General features: G+C 57.2%; 1 protein-coding gene across 1 annotated transcript in view; it reads right to left on the reverse strand.

The window, feature by feature from the left end:
* LOC148145185 (uncharacterized) overlaps nt 1-24,794 on the reverse strand; it is a 92,722-nt gene that overhangs the window by 56,656 nt on the left and 11,272 nt on the right. The window contains exons 3-4 of the mRNA XM_087973793.1: nt 23,341-23,508; nt 20,404-20,641 (exon numbers count right to left, since the gene is read on the reverse strand). Of these exons, the coding sequence (XP_087829919.1) occupies nt 20,404-20,641; nt 23,341-23,508 (406 nt within the window). The remainder of the gene's footprint in view (nt 1-20,403; nt 20,642-23,340; nt 23,509-24,794) is intronic.

The raw sequence follows: 24,794 nt of genomic DNA on the forward strand, positions 1-24,794 counted from the left end.
GTGCTCACCGAATCCCTCTGTGCTCACCGATACCCCCTGTGCTCATCGAATCCCCCAGTGCTCACCGAATCCCCCAGTGCGCACCGAATCCCCCAGCGCTCACCGAATCCCGCAGTTATCAACGAATCCCCTTGTGCCTACCAAACACCCCCGTGCTCACCGAATCCCACTGTTCTCAACCGAATCCCCAGGTGCTCACCGAATCTCCCCGTTTTCATCGAATCCTCCTGTGCTCACCAAATCCCCCAGTGCTCACCGAATCCCGCTGTGCTCACCGAATCTGTCTGTTTTCATCGAATTCTCCTGTGCTCACCAAATCCCCCTGTGCTCACCGAATCCCCCTATTCTCACCGAATCTTCCTGTGCTCACCGATTCCCCCTGTGCTCACCAAATCCCCCTGTGCTCACCGATTCCCCCTGTTCTCACTGAATACCCCTGTGCTCACCAAATACCCCTTGCTCACCGAATACCCCTCTTCTCACTGAATCCCCCGTTCTCACCGAATCCCCCTGTGCTCACCGAATCCCCCTGTGCTCACCGAATCCCCCAGTGCACACCAAATCCCCCTGTGCTCACCGAATCTCCCAGTGCTCACCAAAGCCCCCAGTGCTCAACGAATACCCTTGTGCGCACCGAATCCCCCAGTGCTCACCGAATCCACCAGTGCTCACCGAATCCACCAGTGCTCACCGAAACCCCTTGTGCTCAACGAATCCCCCAGCGCTCACCGAATCCACTTGTGCTCACCAACTCCCCCTGTTCTCAACAAATTCCCCAGTGCTCACCGAATCCCCCTGTTCTCACCGAATCCTCCTTTTTTCACTGAGTCCCCCTGTTCTCATAGACTCCCCCTGTGCTCACCGAATCCCCCTGTGCTCACCAAATCCCCCTGTACGCACCGGATCCCCCAGTGCTCACCGAATCCCCCAGTGCTCACTGAATCCCCCAGTGCTCACCAAATCCCCATGTGCTCACGGAATCCCCCTGTGCTCACCGAATCCCCCAATGCTCACCGCATCACCCTGTTCTCACCGAATCACCCTGTTCTCACCGGATCCCCCTGTGCTCACCGGATCCACCTGTGCTCACCGAATCACCCTGTTCTCACCGAATCCCCCTGTTCTCACCGAATCCCCGTGTTCTCACCGAATCCACCTGTGCTCACCGAATACCCCAGGACTCACCGAATCCCACAGTGCTCTCCGAATCCCCCAGTGCTCACCAAATTCCCCAGTGCTCACTGAAGCCCCCTGTTCTCACTGAATCCCCCGTTCTCACCGAATCCCCGTGTTCTCACCGAATCCCCCTGTGCTCACCGAATACCCCAGGACTCACCGAATCCCACAGTGCTCTCCGAATCCCCCAGTGCTCACCAAATTCCCCAGTGCTCACTGAATCCCCCTGTTCTCACTGAATCCCCCAGTGCTTGCCAAAACCCTCTGTGCTCATCAAACACCCCAGTCCACACCGAATCCCCCAGTGCTCACCGAATCTCCTAGTGCTCACCAAATGCCCTTGTGCTCACCGACTCCCCCAATGCTCACCGAATCCCCCTGTGCTCACCGAAATCCCCTGTGCTCACCATATTCCGCAGTGCTCACTGAATCCCCCAGTACTCACCGAATCCCCCAGTGCTCACCGTATTCCCAAGTGCTCACCGAATCCCCCAGTGCTCTCCGAATCCCCCTGTTCTCACCGAATACCCCTGTGCTCACCGAATACCCCAGTACTCACCGAATCCCCCAGTGATCTCCGAATCCCCCAGTGCTCACCAAAACCCCCTGTTCTCACCGAATCCCCGTGTTCTCACCGAATCCCCGTGTTCTCACCGAATCCCCCTGTGCTCACCGAATACCCCAGGACTCACCGAATCCCACAGTGCTCTCCGAATCCCACAGTGCTCACCGAATCCCCCAGTGCTTACCGAATCCCCCAGTGCTCACAGAATCCCCCAGTAATCACCGAAATCTCAGTGCTTACCGAATCCCCTGTTCTCACCGAATCCCCGTTCTCACCGAATCCCCCAGTGCTCACAGAATCCCCCAGTGCTCACCGAATCCCCAGTGCTTACCGAATCCCCCGTTCTCACCAAATCCCCCTGTTCTCACCGAATCCCCCAGTACTCACCGAATACCCCAGTGCTCACTGAATCCCGCAGTGCTCACAGAATCCCCAGTGCTCACCGAATCCCCAGTGCTCACCGAATCCCCCAGTACTCACCGAATCCCCCGTTCTCACCGAATCCCCCAGTACTCACCGAATCCCCCAGTGCTCACCGAATCCCCTTGAGCTCACCAAATCCCCCAGTGCTCACCGAATACCCCTGTGCTCACCGAATCCCCCAGTGCTCACCGAATTCCCCTGTGCTCACCAAATTCCCCAGTGCTCACCGAATCCCCCAGTGCTCACCGAATCCCCCTATGCTCACCAAATTCCCCAGTGCTCACCGAATTCCCCTGTTCTCACCGAATCCCCCTGTGCTCACCGAATCCCCCTGTGCTCACCGAATACACCAATGCCCACTGAATCCCCCGTTCTCATTGAATCCCCCTGTTCTCACCGAAACTCCTTGTGCTCACCGAATCCCCCAGTGCTCACCGAATCCCCCAGTGCTCACCGAATCCCCCTATGCTCACCAAATTCCCCAGTGCTCACCGAATTCCCCTGTTCTCACCGAATCCCCCTGTGCTCACCGAATCCCCCTGTGCTCACCGAATACACCAATGCTCACTGAATCCCCCTGTTCTCATTGAATCCCCCTGTTCTCACCGAAACTCCTTGTGCTCACCGAATCCCCCAGTGCTCACCGAATCCCCCAGTGCTCACCGAATCCCCCTGTGCTCACCAAATTCCCCAGTGCTCACGGAATCCCCCTGTGCTCACCGAATCCCCCTGTTCTCACCAAATCCCCCAGTGCTCGCCGAATCCCGCATTGCTCACCGAATCCCGCAGTGCTCACTAAATACCCCCGTTTTCACCGAATCTCCCAGTTCTCACTGAATCCCCCTGTTCTCAACAAATCCCGCAGTGCTCACCGAATCCCGCAGTGCTCACCGAATCCCGCAGTGCTCACCGAATCTCCCAGTTCTCACCGAATCCCCTGTTCTCACCAAATCCCCCAGCGCTCACCGAATCCCGCAGTGCTCAACGAATCCCCTTGTGCTCACCAAATACCCCCGTGATCACCAAATCTCCCAGTGCTCACCAAATCCCCCTTGGCTCACCGAATCTACTTGTGCTCACCGAATCCCCCGGTTCTCACCAAATCCCCCTGTTTTCACTGTATCCCTCTGTGCTCATCGAATCCCCCTGTGCTCACCGAATCCCCCAGTGCTCACCAAATTCCCCAGTGCTCACCGAATCCCCCAGTGCTCACTGAATCCCCCAGTGCTCACCGAATCCCCCAGCACTCATCGAATCCCCATGCGCTCACCGAATCCCCCTGTGCTCACCGATACCCCCTGTGCTCATCGAATCCCCCAGTGCTTACCGAATCCCCCAGTGCTCACCGAATCCCCCAGCGCTCACCAAATCCCGCAGTTATCAACGAATCCCCTTGTGCCTATCAAACACCCCCGTGCTCACCGAATCCCGCTGTTCTCAACCGAATCCCCAAGTGCTCACCGAATCTCCCCGTTTTCATCGAATCCTCCTGTGCTCACCAAATCCCCCAGTGCTCACCGAACCCCCCTGTGCACACCGAATCCCGCTGTGCTCACCGAATCTGCCTGTTTTCATCGAATTCTCCTGTGCTCACCAAATCCCCCTGTGCTCACCGAATCCCCCTATGCTCACCGAATCCTCCTGTGCTCACCGATTCCCCCTGTGCTCACCAAATCCCCCTGTGCTCACCGATTCCCCCTGTTCTCACTGAATACCCCTGTGCTCACCAAATACCCCGTGCTCACCGAATACCCCTCTTCTCACTGAATCCCCCGTTCTCACCGAATACCCCTGTGCTCACCAAATCCCCCTGTGCTCACCGAATCCCCCAGTGCTCACCAAAGCCCCCAGTGCTCAACGGATACCCTTGTGCGCACCGAATCCCCCAGTGCTCACCGAATCCACCAGTGCTCACCGAATCCCCCAGTGCTCACCGAAACCCCTTGTGCTCACCGAATCCCCCTGCGCTCACCGAATCCCCCTGTGCTCACCGAATCCCCCAGTGCACACCAAATCCCCCTGTGCTCACCGAATCCCCCAGTGCTCACCAAAGCCCCCAGTGCTCAACGAATACCCTTGTGCGCACCGAATCCCCCAGTGCTCACCGAATCCACCAGTGCTCACCGAAACCCCTTGTGCTCAACGAATCCCCCAGCGCTCACCGAATCCACTTGTGCTCACCAACTCCCCCTGTTCTCAACAAATTCCCCAGTGCTCACCGAATCCCCCTGTTCTCACCGAATCCTCCTTTTTTCACTGAGTCCCCCTGTTCTCATAGAATCCCCCAGTGCTCACAGAATCCCCCAGTAATCACCGAATTCCCCGTTCTCACCGAATCCCCCTGTTCTCACCGAACCCCCCAGTACTCACCGAATACCCCAGTGCTCACTGAATCCCCCAGTGCTCACAGAATCCCCAGTGCTCACCGAATCCCCAGTGCTCACCGAATCCCCCAGTACTCACCGAATCCCCCGTTCTCACCGAATCCCCCAGTACTCACCGAATCCCCAGTACTCACCGAATCCCCCAGTGCTCACCGAATCCCCTTGAGCTCACCAAATCCCCCAGTGCTCACCGAATACCCCTGTGCTCACTGAATCCCCCAGTGCTCACCGAATTCCCCTGTGCTCACCAAATTCCCCAGTGCTCACCGAATCCCCCAGTGCTCACCGAATTCCCCTGTGCTCACCAAATTCCCCAGTGCTCACCGAATCCCCCAGTGCTCACCGAATCCCCCTATGCTCACCAAATTCCCCAGTGCTCACCGAATTCCCCTGTTCTCACCGAATCCCCCTGTGCTCACCGAATCCCCCTGTGCTCACCGAATACACCAATGCTCACTGAACCCCCCTGTTCTCATTGAATCCCCCTGTTCTCACCGAAACTCCTTGTGCTCACCGAATCCCCCAGTGCTCACTGAATCCCCCAGTGCTCACCGAATCCCCCAGTGCTCACCGAATTCCCCTGTTCTCACCGAATCCCCCTGTTCTCACCAAATCCCCCAGCGCTCACCGAAGCCCGCAGTGCTCAACGAATCCCCTTGTGCTCACCAAATACCCCCGGGATCACCGAATCCCGCTGTTCTCACCAAATCTCCCAGTGCTCACCAAATCCTCCTTGGCTCACCGAATCTACTTGTGCTCACCGAATCCCCCGGTTCTCACCAAATCCCCCTGTTTTCACTGTGTCCCTCTGTGCTCATCGAATCCCCCTGTGCTCACCGAATCCCCCAGTGCTCACCAAATTCCCCAGTGCTCACCGAATCCCCCAGTGCTCACCGAATCCCCCAGCGCTCATCGAATCCCCCTGTGCTCTCCGAATCCCCCTGTGCTCACCGATACCCCCTGTGCTCATCGAATCCCCCAGTGCTCACCGAATCCCCCAGTGCGCACCGAATCCCCCAGCGCTCACCGAATCCCGCAGTTATCAACGAATCCCCTTGTGCCTACCAAACACCCCCGTGCTCACCGAATCCCACTGTTCTCAACCGAATCCCCAGGTGCTCACCGAATCTCCCCGTTTTCATCGAATCCTCCTGTGCTCACCAAATCCCCCAGTGCTCACCGAACCCCCCTGTGCACACCGAATCCCGCTGTGCTCACCGAATCTGTCTGTTTTCATCGAATTCTCCTGTGCTCACCAAATTTCCCTGTGCTCACCGAATCCCCCTATTCTCACCGAATCTTCCTGTGCTCACCGATTCCCCCTGTGCTCACCAAATCCCCCTGTGCTCACCGATTCCCCCTGTTCTCACTGAATACCCCTGTGCTCACCAAATACCCCGTGCTCACCGAATACCCCTCTTCTCACTGAATCCCCCGTTCTCACCGAATCCCCCTGCGCTCACCGAATCCCCCTGTGCTCACCGAATCCCCTAGTGCACACCAAATCCCCCTGTGCTCACCGAATCCCCCAGTGCTCACCAAAGCCCCCAGTGCTCAACGAATACCCTTGTGCGCACCGAATCCCCCAGTGCTCACCGAATCCACCAGTGCTCACCGAATCCACCAGTGCTCACCGAAACCCCTTGTGCTCAACGAATCCCCCAGCGCTCACCGAATCCACTTGTGCTCACCAACTCCCCCTGTTCTCAACAAATTCCCCAGTGCTCACCGAATCCCCCTGTTCTCACCGAATCCTCCTTTTTTCACTGAGTCCCCCTGTTCTCATAGAATCCCCCTGTGCTCACCGAATCCCCCAGTGCTCACAGAATCCCCCAGTAATCACCGAATTCCCCGTTCTCACCGAATCCCCCTGTTCTCACCGAACCCCCCAGTACTCACCGAATACCCCAGTGCTCACTGAATCCCCCAGTGCTCACAGATTCCCCAGTGCTCACCGAATCCCCAGTGCTCACCGAATCCCCCGTTCTCACCGAATCCCCCAGTACTCACCGAATCCCCAGTACTCACCGAATCCCCCAGTGCTCACCGAATCCCCTTGAGCTCACCAAATTCCCCAGTGCTCACCGAATACCCCTGTGCTCACCGAATCCCCCAGTGCTCACCGAATTCCCCTGTGCTCACCAAATTCTCCAGTGCTCACCGAATCCCCCAGTGCTCACCGAATCCCCCTATGCTCACCAAATTCCCCAGTGCTCACCGAATTCCCCTGTTCTCACCGAATCCCCCTGTGCTCACCGAATCCCCCTGTGCTCACCGAATACACCAATGCTCACTGAACCCCCCTGTTCTCATTGAATCCCCCTGTTCTCACCGAAACTCCTTGTGCTCACCGAATCCCCCAGTGCTCACTGAATCCCCCAGTGCTCACCGAATCCCCCAGTGCTCACCGAATTCCCCTGTTCTCACCGAATCCCCCTGTTCTCACCAAATCCCCCAGCGCTCACCGAAGCCCGCAGTGCTCAACGAATCCCCTTGTGCTCACCAAATACCCCCGTGATCACCGAATCCCGCTGTTCTCACCAAATCTCCCAGTGCTCACCAAATCCTCCTTGGCTCACCGAATCTACTTGTGCTCACCGAATCCCCCGGTTCTCACCAAATCCCCCTGTTTTCACTGTGTCCCTCTGTGCTCATCGAATCCCTCTGTGCTCACCGAATCCCCCAGTGCTCACCAAATTCCCCAGTGCTCACCGAATCCCCCAGTGCTCACCGAATCCCCCAGCGCTCATCGAATCCCCCTGTGCTCACCGAATCCCCCTGTGCTCACCGATACCCCCTGTGCTCATCGAATCCCCCAGTGCTCACCGAATCCCCCAGTGCGCACCGAATCCCCCAGCGCTCACCGAATCCCGCAGTTATCAACGAATCCCCTTGTGCCTACCAAAAACCCCCGTGCTCACCGAATCCCGCTGTTCTCAACCGAATCCCCAGGTGCTCACCGAATCTCCCCGTTTTCATCGAATCCTCCTGTGCTCACCAAATCCCCCAGTGCTCACCGAACCCCCCTGTGCACACCGAATCCCGCTGTGCTCACCGAATCTGTCTGTTTTCATCGAATTCTCCTGTGCTCACCAAATCCCCCTGTGCTCACCGAATCCCCCTATTCTCACCGAATCTTCCTGTGCTCACCGATTCCCCCTGTGCTCACCAAATCCCCCTGTGCTCACCGATTCCCCCTGTTCTCACTGAATACCCCTGTGCTCACCAAATACCCCGTGCTCACCGAATACCCCTCTTCTCACTGAATCCCCCGTTCTCACCGAATCCCCCTGCGCTCACCGAATCCCCCTGTGCTCACCGAATCCCCCAGTGCACACCAAAGCCCCCAGTGCTCAACGAATACCCTTGTGCGCACCGAATCCCCCAGTGCTCTCCGAATCCACCAGTGCTCACCGAATCCACCAGTGCTCACCGAAACCCCTTGTGCTCAACGAATCCCCCAGCGCTCACCGAATCCACTTGTGCTCACCAACTCCCCCTGTTCTCAACAAATTCCCCAGTGCTCACCGAATCCCCCTGTTCTCACCGAATCCTCCTTTTTTCACTGAGTCCCCCTGTTCTCATAGAATCCCTCTGTGCTCACCGAATCCCCCTGTGCTCACCAAATCCCCCTGTACGCACCGGATCCCCCAGTGCTCACCGAATCCCCCAGTGCTCACTGAATCCCCCAGTGCTCACCGAATCCCCCAGTGCTCACCAAATCCCCTTGTGCGCACCGAATCCCCCTTGCTCACCGAAACCCCCTGTGCTCACCAAATCCCCCTGTGCGCACCGAATCCCCCTGTGCTCACTGAATACCCCAGTAATCACCAAATCCCCAATGCTCACTGAATACCCCCAGTGCTCACCGAAACCCCTTGTGCTCATCGACTCCCCCTGTTCTCACCGAATCCCCCAATGATTACCAAAACCCCCTGTGCTCACTGAATCCCTCAGTTCTCACCAAATCCCCCAGTGCTCACCGAATCCCCCAGTGCTCACCGAATCCCTCAGTGCTCAACGAATACCCTTGTGCGCACCGAATCCCCCAGTGCTCACCGAATACCCCAATGCTCACCAAATCCCCCTGTTCTCATTGAATCCCACTGTTCTCACCAAAACGCCTTGTGCTCACCGAATCCCCCAGCGCTCACCGAATCCCCTTGTGCTCACCGAATCCCCCTGCGCTCACCGAATCCCCCAGCGCTCACCGAATCCCCCTGTTCTCATCGCATCCTCCTCTGCTCACCGAATCCCTCAGTCTCACTGAATCCCCCTGGGCTCACCAAATCCCCCCGTGCTCACCAAATCCCCCCAACGCTCACTGAATCACCTTGTGCTCACCTAATCCCCCCGTTCTCACCAAATCCACCTTGCTCCCCGAATCCCCCAGTTCTGACCGAAACCCCCTGTTTTCACTGAGTCCCCTGTGCTCATCGAATCCCCCTGTGTCACCAAATTCCCCAGTGCTCACTGAATCCCCCAGTGCTCACCGAATCCCCCAGTGCTCACCGAATCCCCCAGTGCCCACTGAATCCCCCAGTGCTCACCGAATCCCCCAGTGCTCACCGAATCCCCCTGTGCGCACCAAATCCCCCTGTGCTCACCGAATACCCCAGTAATCACCAAATCCCCAATGCTCACTGAATACCCCCAGTGCTCACCGAAACCCCTTGTGCTCATCGACTCCCCCTATTCTCACCGAATCCCCCAATGATTACCAAATCCCCCTGTGCTCACTGAATCCCTCCGTTCTCACAAAATCCCCCAGTGCTCACCGAATCTCCTAGTGCTCACCGAATCCCCCTGTGCTCACCGAATCCCCCAATGCTCATGAATCCCCCTGTTCTCACCGAATCCCCTTGTGCTCACCAAATCCCCCAGTGGTCACCAAATTCCCCTGTGCTCATCGAATCACCCTGTTCTCACTAAATCCCCCTGTTCTCACCGAATCCCCCTGTGCTCACCGAATCCCCCAATGCTCATGAATCCCCCTGTTCTCACCGAATCCCCTTGTGCTCACCAAATCTCCCAGTGGTCACCAAATTCCCCTGTGCTCATCGAATCACCCTGTTCTCACTAAATCCCCCTGTTCTCACCGAATCCCCCTGTTCTCCCAGAATCACCCAGCGCTCAGCGGATCCCCCAGTGCTCACCACATCCCCCAGCGCTCACCGAATCCCCCTGTGCTCATCGAATCCCCCTGTGCCCACCGAATCCCCCAGTGCTCACCGAATCCCCTTGTGCTCACTAAATCCCCCAGTGCTCACCGAATTTCACCGTGCTCACCGAATCCTCCTGTGCTCACCGAATCCCCCAGTGCTCACCGAATCCCCTTGTGCTCACCGAATCCCCCTGTGCTCACCGAATCCCCCAGTGCTCACCGAATCCGCCAGTGCTCACCGAATCCCCTTGTGCTCACCGAATCCCCCTGTGCTCACCGAACCCCCTTGTGCTCACCAAATCCCCCAGTGGTCACCAAATTCCCCTGTGCACATCGAATCACCCTGTTCTCACTAAATCCACCTGTTCTCACCGAATCCCCCTGTGCTCACCGAATCCCCCAATGCTCATGAATCCCCCTGTTCTCACCGAATCCCCTTGTGCTCACCAAATCCCCCAGTGGTCACCAAATTCCCCTGTGCTCATCGAATCACCCTGTTCTCACTAAATCCCCCTGTTCTCACCGAATCCCCCTGTGCTCCCAGAATCACCCAGCGCTCACCGAATCCCCCTGTGCTCATCGAATCCCCCTGTGCCCACCGAATCCCCCTGTGCTCATCAAATCCCCCAGTGCTCACCGAATCCCCTTGTGCTCACTAAATCCCCCAGTGCTCACCGAATTCCACCGTGCTCACCGAATCCTCCTGTGCTCACCGAATCCCCCAGTGCTCACCGAATCCCCTTGTGCTCACTAAATCCCCCACTGATCACCGAATACCCCTTTGCGCACCGAATCCCCCAGTGCTCACCGAATCCCCCAGTGCTCACCGAGTACCCCAGTGCTCACCGAATCCCCCAGTGCACACCAAATCCCCCTGTGCTCACCGTATCCCCCAGTGCTCACCGAATCCCCCAGTGCTCACCGAAACCCCCAGTGCTCACCGAATTCCCCAGTGCTCACCGAATACCCCAATACTCACCGAATCCCTCTGTGCTCACCTAATCCCCGTGTGCTCACTGAATCCCCCAGTGCTCACCGAATCCCCCAGTGCTCACCGAATACACCTGTACTCACCGAATCCCCAATGCTCACCGAATCCCCTGTGCTCACCGAATCACCCTGTTCTCATCGAATCCCCCAGGATTCACAGAATCCCCCAATCTCACTGAATCCCCCTGTGCTCACCAAATCCTCCAGTGCTCACCGAATCCCCCGGTGCTCACCGAATCCCCCAGTACTCACCGAATCCCCCTGTGCTCACCGAATCACCTTGTGCTCACGAAATCCCCCAGTGCTCACCGAATCCCGCAGTGCTCACCGAATCTCCCAGTTCTCACCGAATCTCCCTGTTCTCACCAAATCCCCCAGCGCTCACCGAATCCCGCAGTGCTCAACGAATCCCCTTGTGCTCACCAAATACCCCCGTGCTCACCGAATCCCGCTGTTCTCACCAAATCTCCCAGTGCTCACCAAATCCCCCTTGGCTCACCGAATCTACTTGTGCTCACCGAATCCCCCGGTTCTCACCAAATCCCCCTGTTTTCACTGTGTCCCTCTGTGCTCATCGAATCCCCCTGTGCTCACCGAATCCCCCAGTGCTCACCAAATTCCCCAGTGCTCACCGAATCCCCCAGTGCTCACCGAATCCCCCAGTGCTCACCGAATCCCCCAGTGCTCACCGAATCCCCCAGTGCTCACCAAATTCCCCAGTGCTCACCGAATCCCCCAGTGCTCATCGAATCCCCCTGTGCTCACCGAATCCCCCTGTGCTCACCGATACCCCCTGTGCTCATCGAATCCCCCAGTGCTCACCGAATCCCCCAGCGCTCACCGAATCCCCCAGCGCTCACCGAATCCCGCAGTTATCAACGATTCCCCTTGGGCCTACCAAATACCCCCGTGCTCACCGAATCCCGCTGTTCTCACCGAATCCCCAAGTGCTCACCAAATCCCTTTTTGCTCACCGAATCCCCAGGTGCTCACCGAATCTCCTCGTTTTCATTGAATCCTCCTGTGCTCACCAAATCCCCCAGTGCTCACCGAACCCCCCTGTGCACACCGAATCCCGCTGTGCTCACCGAATCCCCCTGTGCTCACCAAATCCCCCTGTGCTCACTGAATCCCCCTGTGCTCACTGAATCCCCCTGTGCTCACCGAATCCCCCTATGCTCACCGAATCCTCCTGTGCTCACCGAATCCCCCTGTGCTCACCGAATCCCCCTGTGCTCACTGAATCCCCATGTGCTCACCAAATACCCCGTGCTCACCGAATACCCCTCTTCTCACTGAATCCCCCTGTTCTCACCGAATCCCCCTGTGCTCACCGAATCCCGCAGTGCTCACCGAATCCCCCAGTGCTTACCGATTCCCCCTGTTCTCACTGAATACCGCTGTGCTCACCAAATCCCCCAGTGCTCACCGAAACCCCCAGCGCTCACCGAATCCCGCAGTGCTCAACAAATCCCCTTGTGCTCACCAAATACCCCCGTGCTCACCGAATCCCGCAGTTCTCACCGAATCCCCCAATGCTCACCAAATCCCCCTTGGCTCACCGAATCCCCCAGTGCTCACCGAATCCCCCTGTTTTCATCGAATCCTCCTGTGCTCACCAAATCCCCCAGTGCTCACCAAATCCCCCTTAGCTCACCGAAACCCCCGGTGCTCACCGAATCCCCCTGTTTTCATTGAATCCTCCTGTGCTCACCAAAAACCCCTGTGCTCACCGAATCCCCCTGTGCTCACCGAATCCCCCTGTGCTTACCTATCCCCTGTGCTCACCGAATCCCCCAGTGCTCACCGAATCCCCCAGTGCTCACCGAATCCCCCTGTTCTCACCGAATCCTCCTTTTTGCACTGAGTCCCCCTGTTCTCATAGAATCCCCCTGTGCTCACCGAATCCCCCTGTGCTCACCAAATCCCCCTGTACGTATCGGATCCCCCAGTGCTCACCGAATCCACCAGTGCTCACTGAATCCCCCAGTGCTCACCAAATCCCCTTGTGCGCACCGAATCCCCCTTGCTCACCGAAACCCCCTGTGCTCACCAAATCCCCCTGTGCGCACCAAATCCCCCTGTGCTCACCGAATACCCCAGTAATCACCAAATCCCCAATGCTCACTGAATACCCCCAGTGCTCACCGAAACCCCTTGTGCTCATCGATTCCCCCTGTTCTCACCGAATCCCCCAATGATTACCAAAACCCCCTGTGCTCACTGAATCCCTCAGTTCTCGCCAAATCCCCCAGTGCTCACCGAATCCCCCAGTGCTCACCGAATCCCTCAGTGCTCAACGAATACCCTTGTGCGCACCGAATCCCCCAGTGCTCACCGAATCCCCCAGTGCTCACCGAAACCCCTTGTGTTCAACGAATCCCCCAGCGCTCACCGAATCCACTTGTGCTCACCAAATCCCCCTGTTCTCAACAAATTCCCCAGTGCTCACCGAATCCCCCTCTTCTCACCGAATCCCCTGTTCTCACCGAATTCCCCAGTGCTCACCGAATTCCCTTGTGCTCACCGAAGCCCCCTGTTCTCAACGAATCCCCCAGGGCTCACCGAATCCCTCAGTTCTCACTGACTCCCCCTGTGTTCACCAAATTCCCCAGTGCTCACCGGATCCCCCAGTGCTCACCGAATCCCCCTGTTCTCACCGAATCCCCTTGTGCTCACCGAATCCACCTGTTCACATCGAATCCCCCAGTGCTCACTGAATCCCTCAGTTCTCACCCAATCCCCCTGTGCTCACCGAATACCCCAGTTCTCACCAGATTCCCCTGTGCTCACCGAATCCCCCTGTGCTCACCAAATCCCCCAGTGCTCACCGAATACCCCTGTTCTCATTGAATCCCACTGTTCTCACCAAAACGCCTTGTGCTCACCGAATCCCCCAGGGCTCACCGAATCCCTCAGTTCTCACTGAATCCCCCTGGGCTCACCAAATCCCCCCGTGCTCACCAAATCCCCCCAGCGCTCACTGAATCACCTTGTGCTCACCGAATCCCCCCGTTCTCACCAAATCCACCGTGCTCCCCGAATCCCCCAGTTCTGACCGAAACCCCCTGTTTTCACTGAGTCCCCTGTGCTCATCGAATCCCCCTGTGTCACCAAATTCCCCAGTGCTCACCGACTCCCATTGTGCTCACCACATTCCCCAGTGCTCACCGAATCCCCCAGTGCTCACCGAATCCCCCTGTGCTCACCGAATCCCCCAGTGCACATCAAATCCCCCTGTGCTCACCGAATCCCCCAGTGCTCACCGAATCCCCCAGTGCTCAACGAATACCCTTGTGCGCACCGAATCCCCCAGTGCTCACCGAAACCCCTTGTGCTCAACGAATCCCCCAGCGCTCACCGAATCCCCCAGTGCTCACCGAATCCCCCAGTGCTCACTGAAACCCCTTGTGCTCAACGAATCCCCCAGCGCTCACCGAATCCACTTGTGCTCACCAAATATCCCTGTTCTCAACAAATTCCCCAGTGCTCACCGAATCCCCCTGTTCTCACCGAATCCCCCTTTTTACACTGAGTCCCCCTGTGCTCATAGAATCCCCCTGTGCTCACCGAATCCCCCTGTGCTCACCAAATCCCCCTGTGCTCACCGAGTCCCTCTGTGCTCACCGAATCCCCCAGTGCTCACCGAATCCCCCAGTGCTCACCAAATCCCCCTGTGCGCACCGAATCCCCCAGTGCTCACCGAATTCCCCAGTGCTCACTGAATCCCCCAGTGCTCACCGAATCCCCCAGTGCTCACCAAATCCCCCTGTGCGCACCGAATCCCCCTTGCTCACCGAATCCCCCTGTGCTCACCGAATCCCCCTGTGCGCACCGAATCCCCCTGTGCTCACCGAATACCCCAGTGCTCACCGAATCTCCCAGTGCTCACCGAATCCCCCTGTGCTCACCAAGTCCCCCTGTTCTCAACAAATTCCCCTGTGCTCATAGAATCCCCCTGTGCTCACCGAATCCCCCTGTGCTCACCAAATTTCCCAGTGCTCACCGAATCTCCCAGTGCTCACCGAATCCCCCTGTGCGCACCAAATCCCCCTGTGCTCACCGAATACCCCAGTAATCACCAAATCCCCAATGCTCACTGAATACCCCCAGTGCTCACCGAAACCCCTTGTGCTCATCGACTCCCCCTGTTCTCACCGAATCCCCCAATGATTACCAAATCCCCCTGTGCTCACTGAATCCCTCCGTTCTCACCAAATCCTCCAGTGCTTACCGAATCTCCTAGAGCTCACAAAATCCCCCAGTGCTCACCGAATCTCCTAGTGCTCACCGAATCCCCCTGTGCTCACCGAATCCCCCAATGCTCATGAATCCCCCTGTTCTCACCGAATCCCCTTGTGCTCACCAAATCCCCCAGTGGTCACCAAATTCCCCTGTGCTCATCGAATCACCCTGTTCTCACCGAATCCCCCTGTGCTCACCGAATCCCCCAATGCTCATGAATCCCCCTGTTCTCACCGAATCCCCTTGTGCTCACCAAATCCCCCAGTGGTCACCAAATTCCCCTGTGCTCATCGAATCACCCTGTTCTCACTAAATCCCCCTGTTCTCACCGAATCCCCCTGTGCTCCCAGAATCACCCAGCGCTCAGCGGATCCCCCAGTGCTCACCACATCCCCCAGCGCTCACCGAATCCCCCTGTGCTCACCGAATCCCCCCGTGCTCATCGAATCCCCCTGTACCCACCGAATCCCCCTGTGCTCACCGAATCCCCCAGTGCTCACCGAATCCCCCAGTGCTCAACGAATACCCTTGTGCGCACCGAATCCCCCAGTGCTCACCGAATCCCCCAGTGCTCACCGAATCCCCCAGTGCTCACCGAATCCCCCTGTGCTCACCGAATCCCCCAGTGCACATCAAATCCCCCTGTGCTCACCGAATCCCCCAGTGCTCACCGAATCCCCCAGTGCTCAACGAATACCCTTGTGCGCACCGAATCCCCCAGTGCTCACCGAATCCCCCAGTGCTCACCGAATCCCCCAGTGCTCACCGAAACCCCTTGTGCTCAACGAATCCCCCAGCGCTCACCGAATCTACTTGTGCTCACCACATATCCCTGTTCTCAACAAATTCCCCAGTGCTCACCGAATCCCCCTGTTCTCACCGAATCCCCCTTTTTTCACTGAGTCCCCCTGTGCTCATAGAATCCCTCCGTGCTCACCGAATCCCCCTGTGCTCACCAAATCCCCCTGTGCTCACCGAGTCCCTCTGTGCTCACCGAATCCCCCAGTGCTCACCAAATCCCCCTGTGCGCACCGAATCCCCCAGTGCTCACCGAATTCCCCAGTGCTCACTGAATCCCCCAGTGCTCACCGAATCCCCCAGTGCTCACCAAATCCCCCTGTGCGCACCGAATCCCCCTTGCTCACCGAATCCCCTTGTGCTCACCGAATCCCCCTGTGCGCACCGAATCCCCCTGTGCTCACCGAATCCCCCAGTGCTCACCGAATCCCCCAGTGCTCACCGAAACCCCTTGTGCTCAACGAATCCCCCAGCGCTCACCGAATCCACTTGTGCTCACCAAGTCCCCCTGTTCTCAACAAATTCCCCTGTGCTCATTGAATCCCCGTGCTCACCGAATCCCCCTGTGCTCACCAAATTCCCCAGTGCTCACCGAATCTCCCAGTGCTCACCGAATCCCCCTGTGCTCACCAAATCCCCCTGTGCTCACCGAGTCCCTCTGTGCTCACCAAATCCCCCTGTTCTCAACAAATTCCCCTGTGCTCATAGAATCCCCCAGTGCTCACTGAATCCCCCCAGTGCTCACCGAAACCCCTTGTGCTCACCGAATCCCCCTGTGCTCACCGAATACCCCAGTGCTCACCGAATCTCCCAGTGCTCACCGAATCCCCCTGTGCTCACCAAGTCCCCCTGTTCTCAACAAATTCCCCTGTGCTCATAGAATCCCCCTGTGCTCACCGAATCCCCCTGTGCTCACCAAATCCCCCTGTGCTCACCGAATACCCCAGTAATCACCAAATCCCCAATGCTCACTGAATACCCCCAGTGCTCACCGAAACCCCTTGTGCTCATCGACTCCCCCTGTTCTCACCGAATCCCCCAATGATTACCAAATCCCCCTGTGCTCACTGAATCCCTCCGTTCTCACCAAATCCTCCAGTGCTTACCGAATCTCCTAGAGCTCACAAAATCCCCCAGTGCTCACCGAATCTCCTAGTGCTCACCGAATCCCCCTGTGCTCACCGAATCCCCCAATGCTCATGAATCCCCCTGTTCTCACCGAATCCCCTTGTGCTCACCAAATCCCCCAGTGGTCACCAAATTCCCCTGTGCTCATCGAATCACCCTGTTCTCACTAAATCCCCCTGTTCTCACCGAATCCCCCTGTGCTCCCAGAATCACCCAGCGCTCAGCGGATCCCCCAGTGCTCACCACATCCCCCAGCGCTCACCGAATCCCCCTGTGCTCATCGAATCCCCCTGTACCCACCGAATCCCCCTGTGCTCACCGAATCCCCCAGTGCTCACCGAATCCCCTTGTGCTCACTAAATCCCCCAGTGCTCACCGAATTTCACCGTGCTCACCGAATCCTCCTGTGCTCACCGAATCCCCCAGTGCTCACCGAATCCCCTTGTGCTCACCGAATCCCCCTGTGCTCACCGAATCCGCCACTGCTCACCGAATCCCCTTGTGCTCACCGAATCCCCCTGTGCTCACCGAATCCCCTTGTGCTCACCAAATCCCCCAGTGGTCACCAAATTCCCCTGTGCACATCGAATCACCCTGTTCTCACTAAATCCCCCTGTTCTCACCGAATCCCCCTGGGCTCACCGAATCCCCCAATGCTCATGAATCCCCCTGTTCTCACCGAATCCCCTTGTGCTCACCAAATCCCCCAATGCTCATGAATCCCCCTGTTCTCACCGAATCCCCCTGTGCTCACCGAATCCCCCAATGCTCATGAATCCCCCTGTTCTCACCGAATCCCCTTGTGCTCACCAAATCCCCCAGTGGTCACCAAATTCCCCTGTGCTCATCGAATCACCCTGTTCTCAATAAATCCCCCTGTTCTCACCGAATCCCCCTGTGCTCCCAGAATCACCCAGCGCTCAACGGATCCCCCAGTGCTCACCACATCCCCCAGCGCTCACCGAATCCCCCTGTGCTCATCGAATCCCCCTGTGCCCACCGAATCGCCCTGTGCTCACCGAATCCCCCAGTGCTCACCGAATCCCCTTGTGCTCACTAAATCCCCCAGTGCTCACCGAATTTCACCGTGCTCACCGAATCCTCCTGTGCTCACCGAATCCCCCAGTGCTCACCGAATCCCCTTGTGCTCACTAAATCCCCCACTGATCACCGAATACCCCTTTGCGCACCGAATCCCCCAGTGCTCACCGAATCCCCCAGTGCACACCAAATCCCCCTGTGCTCACCGAATCCCCCAGTGCTCACCGAATCCCCCAGTGCTTACCGAATTCCCCAGTGCTCACCGAATACCCCAATACTCACCGAATCCCTCTGTGCTCACCGAATCCCCCTGTGCTCACTGAATCCCCCAGTGCTCACCGAATCCCCCAGTGCTCACCGAATAAACCTGTACTCATCGAATCCCCAATGCTCACCGAATCCCCTGTGCTCACCGAATCACCCATTGCACACCAAATCCCCCAGTGTTCACCGAATACCCCTGTGCTCACCGAATCCCCCTGTTCTCATCGAATCCCCCAGGATTCACAGAATCCCCCAATCTCACCGAATCCCCCTGTGCTCACCAAATACCCCAGTTCTCAACAAATTCTCCTGTGCTCACCGAATCCCCCTGTGCTCACCAAATCCTCCAGTGCTCACCGAATCCCCCGGTGCTCACTGAATCCCCCAGTACTCACCGAATCCCCTGTGCTCACCGAATCACCTTGTGCTCACGAAATCCCCCAGTGCTCACCGAATCCCGCAGTGTTCACCGAATCCCGCAGTGCTCACCGAATCTCCCAGTTCTCACCGAATCCCCCTGTTCTCACCAAATACCCCCGTGCTCACCGAATCCCGCTGTTCTCACCAAATATCCCAGTGCTCACCAAATCCCCCTTGGCTCACCGAATCTACTTGTGCTCACCGAATCCCCCGGTTCTCACCAAATCCCCCTGTTTTCACTGGGTCCCTCTGTGCTCATCGAATCCCCCTGTGCTCACCAAATTCCCCAGTGCTCACCAAATTCCCCAGTGCTCACCGAATCCCCCAGTGCTCACCGATTTCCCCAGTGCTCACCGAATCCCCCAGTGCTCACCGAATCCCCCAGTGCTCACCGAATCCCCCTGTGCTCACCGAATCCCCCAGTGCTCACCAAATTCCCCAGTGCTCACCGAATCCCCCAGTGCTCATCGAATCCCCCTGTGCTTACCGAATCCCCCTGTGCTCACCGATACCCCCTGTGCTCATCGAATCCCCCAGTGCTCACCGAATCCCCCAGTGCTCACCGAATCCCCCAGCACTCACCGAATCCCGCAGTTATCAACGAATCCCCTTGGGCCTACCAAATACCCCCGTGCTCACCGAATCCTGCTGTTCTCACCGAATCCCCAAGTGCTCACCAAATCCCTGTTTGCTCACCGAATCCCCAGGTGCTCACCGAATCTCCCCGTTTTCATCGAATCCTCCTGTGCTCACCAAATCCCCCAGTGCTCACCGAATCCCGCTGTGCTCACCGAATCTGCCTGTTTTCATCGAATTCTCCTGTGCTCACCAAATCCCCCTGTGCTCACCGAATCCCCCTATGCTCACTGAATCCTCCTGTGCTCACCGAATCCCCCTGTGCTCACCAAATCCCCCTGTGCTCACCGAATCCCCCTGTGCTCACTGAATCCCCCTGTGCTCACCGAATCCCCCTATGCTCACCGAATCCTCCTGTGCTCACCGAATCCCCCTGTGCTCACCAAATCCCCCTGTGCTCACCGAATCCCCCTGTGCTCACTGAATCCCCCTGTTCTCACCAAATACCCCTGTGCTCACCGAATCCCCCAGTGCTCACCGAATCCCCCAGTGCTTACCGATTCCCCCGTTCTCATTGAATCCTCCTGTGCTCACCAAATACCCCTGTGCTCACCGAATCCCCCTGTGCTTACCTATCCCCTGTTCTCACTGAATCCCCCTATTCTCACCAAATCCCCCTGTACTCACCGAATCCCCCAGTGCTCACCGAATCCCTCAGTGCTTACCGATTCCCCCTGTTCTCACCAAATACCCCGTGCTCACCGAATACCCCTCTTCTCACCGAATCCCCTTGTGCTCACCGAATCCCCCGGGCTCTTCGAAACCCCATGTGTTCACCGAGTCCCCCTGGTCTCACCGAATCCCCCGGGCTCACCGAATCCCCTGATCTCACAGAATCCCTCAGTGCTCACTGAATCCCCTTGTGCTCACCGAATCCACCTCTTCTCACCGAATTCCCTGTTCTCACCGAATCCCCCTGTGCTTACCGAATCCCCTTGTGTTCACCGAATCCACCTCTTCTCACCGAATTCCCTGTTCTCACCGAATCCTCTGTTCTTACTGAATCCCCCTGTGCTTACCGAATCCCCCTGTGCTCACTGAATCCCCCTGTACTCACCGAATCCCCTTGTGTTCACCGAATCCCCCAGTGCTCACCGAATCCCCTGGTGCTCACCGAATCCCCCTGTACTCACCGAATCCCCCCCCCCCCAGTCCGAGCCCGTGCTCACCGGTAAGTCCTGTTACCGTGCAGCAATCCATTGCAGGTTCGAGCAGGGAGGCAGGATTCCTCTGATCCAACGTGAAAGATGCCCAGGCTGCTGGGCAGAGGGCCTGGTCTGGGTTGGGAGCACACAGTGACTGGGAGGAGGTGGGCAGCCACATAGGGACCTGTGTACCCCCCAGCTGTGTCTCTGTATGTGGCATTGCTGCCAGTGGGCATCACATCAGAGGGCGGGATGGGAACGGCTGAAAGAAATAAGGAGGGCGCAGATAATCAGAGAGATTTACTGCACAGAAAGAGGCCATTCAGCCCATCACCAGACATCACTCATCCCTCTATTCTATTGCAGTTTTCCAGCACCTGACACACACAACTTTGCATAGTCTGGTGTTTTAACTGCTCACCTTTGACAGTTCCTAAACCCTGAGGGTTCCTGCCTCTTTCACACTTATGGAGTTCCAGATGCCCACCATCCTCTCGTCTCTCCAGTCTCTCCTCAGAGCTGAATCATTCTGACCCAGGCTATACCTGGTGAATCACAACTGCACCCTGTCCAGTGCAATCACATCCCTCCTATAGGGTGGGGACCAGATCTGCACACAGTACCTCATGTGTTGGCCTCATTAAAGTCCTGTACAGCTCCAATATGGGCCGGAGACACCAGAGAGAGGGAGAGAGAGAGAGAGAGAGACACAGAGAGAGAGAGAGACAGAGAGAGAGAGACAGAGGAAGAAAGAGAGAGATAGACAGAGAGAGGGAGATAGACTGAGAGAGAGTGAGAGAGAGAGAGAGATGAGAGAGAGTGAGAGAGAGACAGAGAGAGAGAGACAGAGAGAGACAGAGGAAGAGAGAGAGAGATAGACAGAGAGAGGGAGATAGACTGAGAGAGAGAGAGAGAGATGAGAGAGAGTGAGAGAGAGACAGAGAGAGAGAGACAGAGAGAGACAGAGGAAGAGAGAGAGAGATAGACAGAGAGAGGGAGATAGACTGAGAGAGAGAGAGAGAGAGAGAGAGATGAGAGAGAGTGAGAGAGAGACAGAGAGAGAGAGACAGAGAGAGACAGAGGAAGAGAGAGAGAGATAGACAGAGAGAGGGAGATAGACTGAGAGAGAGAGAGAGAGATGAGAGAGAGAGAGAGTGAGAGAGAGACAGAGAGAGAGAGACAGACAGAGAGAGACAGAGGAAGAGAGAGATAGACAGAGAGAGGGAGATAGACTGAGAGAGAGAGAGACAGACAGACAGAGCAGTGTTGTATTAGAGCAGTCCTGAGGGGGCTTGTGCTATTGTGATAAACTGAAGCCAACATTAACCTCTCAACCAGCAGACAGATCCCCACAAACAGATTAACTGGTCATGATTGCATTGGGGCACTTGTGGGATCTTGCTGTGTTCCAGTGGGCTGCCATGCTTTCCCTATAATGACAACAATTTAATGTGGACTTCATTGGTTACCTCTCAGAGATACACCGGGAGTATCAGTCTCGGATGTTTTCCTCAGCTATATAACGCACACGCCCTGAGGGTGACCCATTGGTTCCCAGGAGCCCTGGGCTGACTGGGCTTACCCATAAAATACTGTTCACCAGGGGTTTCACTGGTTCCCACTGAGCTCCGTCAGAGCCTGGAGACTGCCTCCAGCATTGTCCATCCGCAATGCCCCTGGGGAGGGAATTCCAGGGTTTTGACCCAGCAAGATTGAAGGAGTGTCGATATATTTCCAAGTCAGGATGGTGAGTGGCTCAGAGGGGAACACGGTGTTCCCAAGTACCTGCTGCCCTTGTCCTTCAAGGTGGACGTGGTCGTGGGTTTGGAAGGTATTGTCTGAGGATCTTTGGTGAGTTTCTGCAGGGCATCTTATAGATAATACACACTGCTGTTACTGAGTGTCGGTGGGGGAGGGTGTGGGTGTTTGTGGTTGTGGGGCCAATCAAGTGGGGGCTGCTTTGTCCTGGGTGGTGTCAAGCTTCTTGACTGTTGTTGGAGCTGCCCCCACCCAGGGGCAAGTGGGGAGTATACCCTCACCCTCCAAACCTGTGCCTTGTAGATGGTGGACAGGATATGGGGAGTCAGGAGGGGAGTTACTCACTGTAGTATTCCTGACCTCTGACCTGCTCTTGTAGCCACTGCGTTTATGTGGCGAGTTTAGCTGAGTTTCTGGTCAATGGTAAATCCCAGGTCATTGGGAGTGGGGTATTCAGTGATGGTGACACCATTGAATGCTAAGGGAGGATGGTTAGTTTGTCTCTTACTGGTGATGGTCACAGCCTGGCATTTGTGTGGTATGAATGTTACTTGCCACTTGTCAGCCCAAGCCTGGGTACTGTCCCGACCTTGTTGCATTTGCACGTGGACTGCTTTAGTGTCTGAGGAGCTGTATATACTGCTGAGCTTTGTGTAATCATCCCCACTTCTGGCCTTATGATGGTGGGAAGGTCATCGATGAAGCAGCTGAAGACGGTTGGGCCTAGGACCCTCCCCTGAGGGACTGCTGCAGAGATGGTCCTGGAGCTGAGATGACTGACCTCTAACAACCACAACCATCTTCCAATGTCCCGCGTATGACTCTAACCAGCGGAGTCCTGTGATACTGGTTCATTCCAGTTTTGCCAGGGCGCCTTGATGCCATACTTTGTCAATTATGGCCTTGATGTCAAGAGCTGTCACTCTGTCCATGTTTAAACAAAGCTGTAATGAGGTCAGGAGCTAAGTGGCCCTGGCAGAACTCAGGGAGTCCCTGAGCAGGTTACAGGGGAGCAGGTACAGCTTTACTCTCCCTTGGGAAGATGCTGAGGGAAGGGAAATGTTTTCCTGAGGTTTCAGGAAAGGCACAACATGAGACAGGTCCATAGGAACCTCCAGTCTTGACAATCCCTGGGATGGGCTGGGAATAGTTTCCCTGAAGGGTGAGTCTGCTGTTTGCAGTGAGGACTGGGGTCTCTCATACCTGCACTCTCCACCATCAGGACGTCCAGTGCGATGTGCTGTCTGGGACCCCACTCCAGGTTCTCTGCCAGACGCTGGAAGAGCCCACACGCAGGGAGCTGGAGGAGCACGGAGGTGCTGCGGACAGGGCCTGTCCCTGAACGGGCCAGAGTAGGAGTGAAGCCCCACGCTGAAACACAGAGAGGGACAGTCAGGCACTGGGGCTGTGTGCGCAAGCCGGCCTTCCCTGACAGTGCCAACCTCTAGGGGGCACCACAACCGCACCCCACCCCACAACACGCCACATCACCCCCACCCCACACCTCCCCCACCCCACAACACCCCCACCCCACACCTCCCCCACCCCACACCTCCCCCACCCCACACCTCCCCCACCCCACAACACCCCCACCCCAACACCCACCCACACCCCACACCTCCCCCACCCCACACCTCCCCCACCCCACACCTCCCCCACCCCACATCTCCCCAACACCACCCCACCCCCACACCAACACCACACAACTGCCCCACACCACAACACCCCCACCCCACACCTCCCCCACCCCACAACACCCCCACCCCACACCTCCCCCACCCCACAACAGCCCCACCCCACACCTCCCCCACCCCACAACACCCCACAACACCCCCACCCCACAACACCCCCACCCCACACCTCCCCCACCCCACAACAGCCCCACCCCACACCTCCCCCACCCCACAACACCCCCACCCCACACCTCCCCCACGCCACAACACCCCCACCCCACACCCCCACACACCACAACAGCCCCACCCCACACCAACCCAACATCACAACACCCCCACCCCACACCTCCCCCAACCCACACCTCCCCAACACTACAGCACCCCCACCCCACACCTCCCCATACCATAACACCCCCACACCCACCCCAACACCACCCCACCCCCACGCCACACCACCCCCACACCACAGCACCCCCACCCCACACCACCCCATCCCACACCTCCCCCACCCCACACCACCCCCACGCCACAGCACCCCCACCCCACACCTCCCCCACCCCACACCTCCCCCACCCCACACCACCCCCACGCCACAGCACCCCCACCCCACACCTCCCCCACCCCACACCACCCTCACGCCACAGCACCCCCACCCCACACCACACCCACCCCACCCCTCCCCAACACCACAGTACCCCCACCCCACCCCACCCCAACAAAACACCACCACCCCGCACAGCACAGTACCCCCACCCCACACCCCCTCAACACCACACAGTACCCCCTGGGGTGGGGGAGTCCAGAACTAGAGGACATCGATTTAAGGTGAGAGGGGGAAGGTATAAAAGAGACCTAAGGGGCAACTTTTCACACAGAGGGTGGTACGTGTATGGAGTGAGCTGTCAGAGGAAGTGGTAAAGGCTGGTACAATTGCAACATTTAAAAGGCATCTGGATGGGTATATGATTAGGAAGGGTTTGGAGG

Source organism: Chiloscyllium plagiosum, unplaced genomic scaffold (assembly GCF_037043375.1).
Source record: "Chiloscyllium plagiosum isolate Xiang-an unplaced genomic scaffold, Cpla_swu_hap1 HiC_scaffold_26, whole genome shotgun sequence".
Lineage (NCBI taxonomy): Eukaryota > Metazoa > Chordata > Chondrichthyes > Orectolobiformes > Hemiscylliidae > Chiloscyllium > Chiloscyllium plagiosum.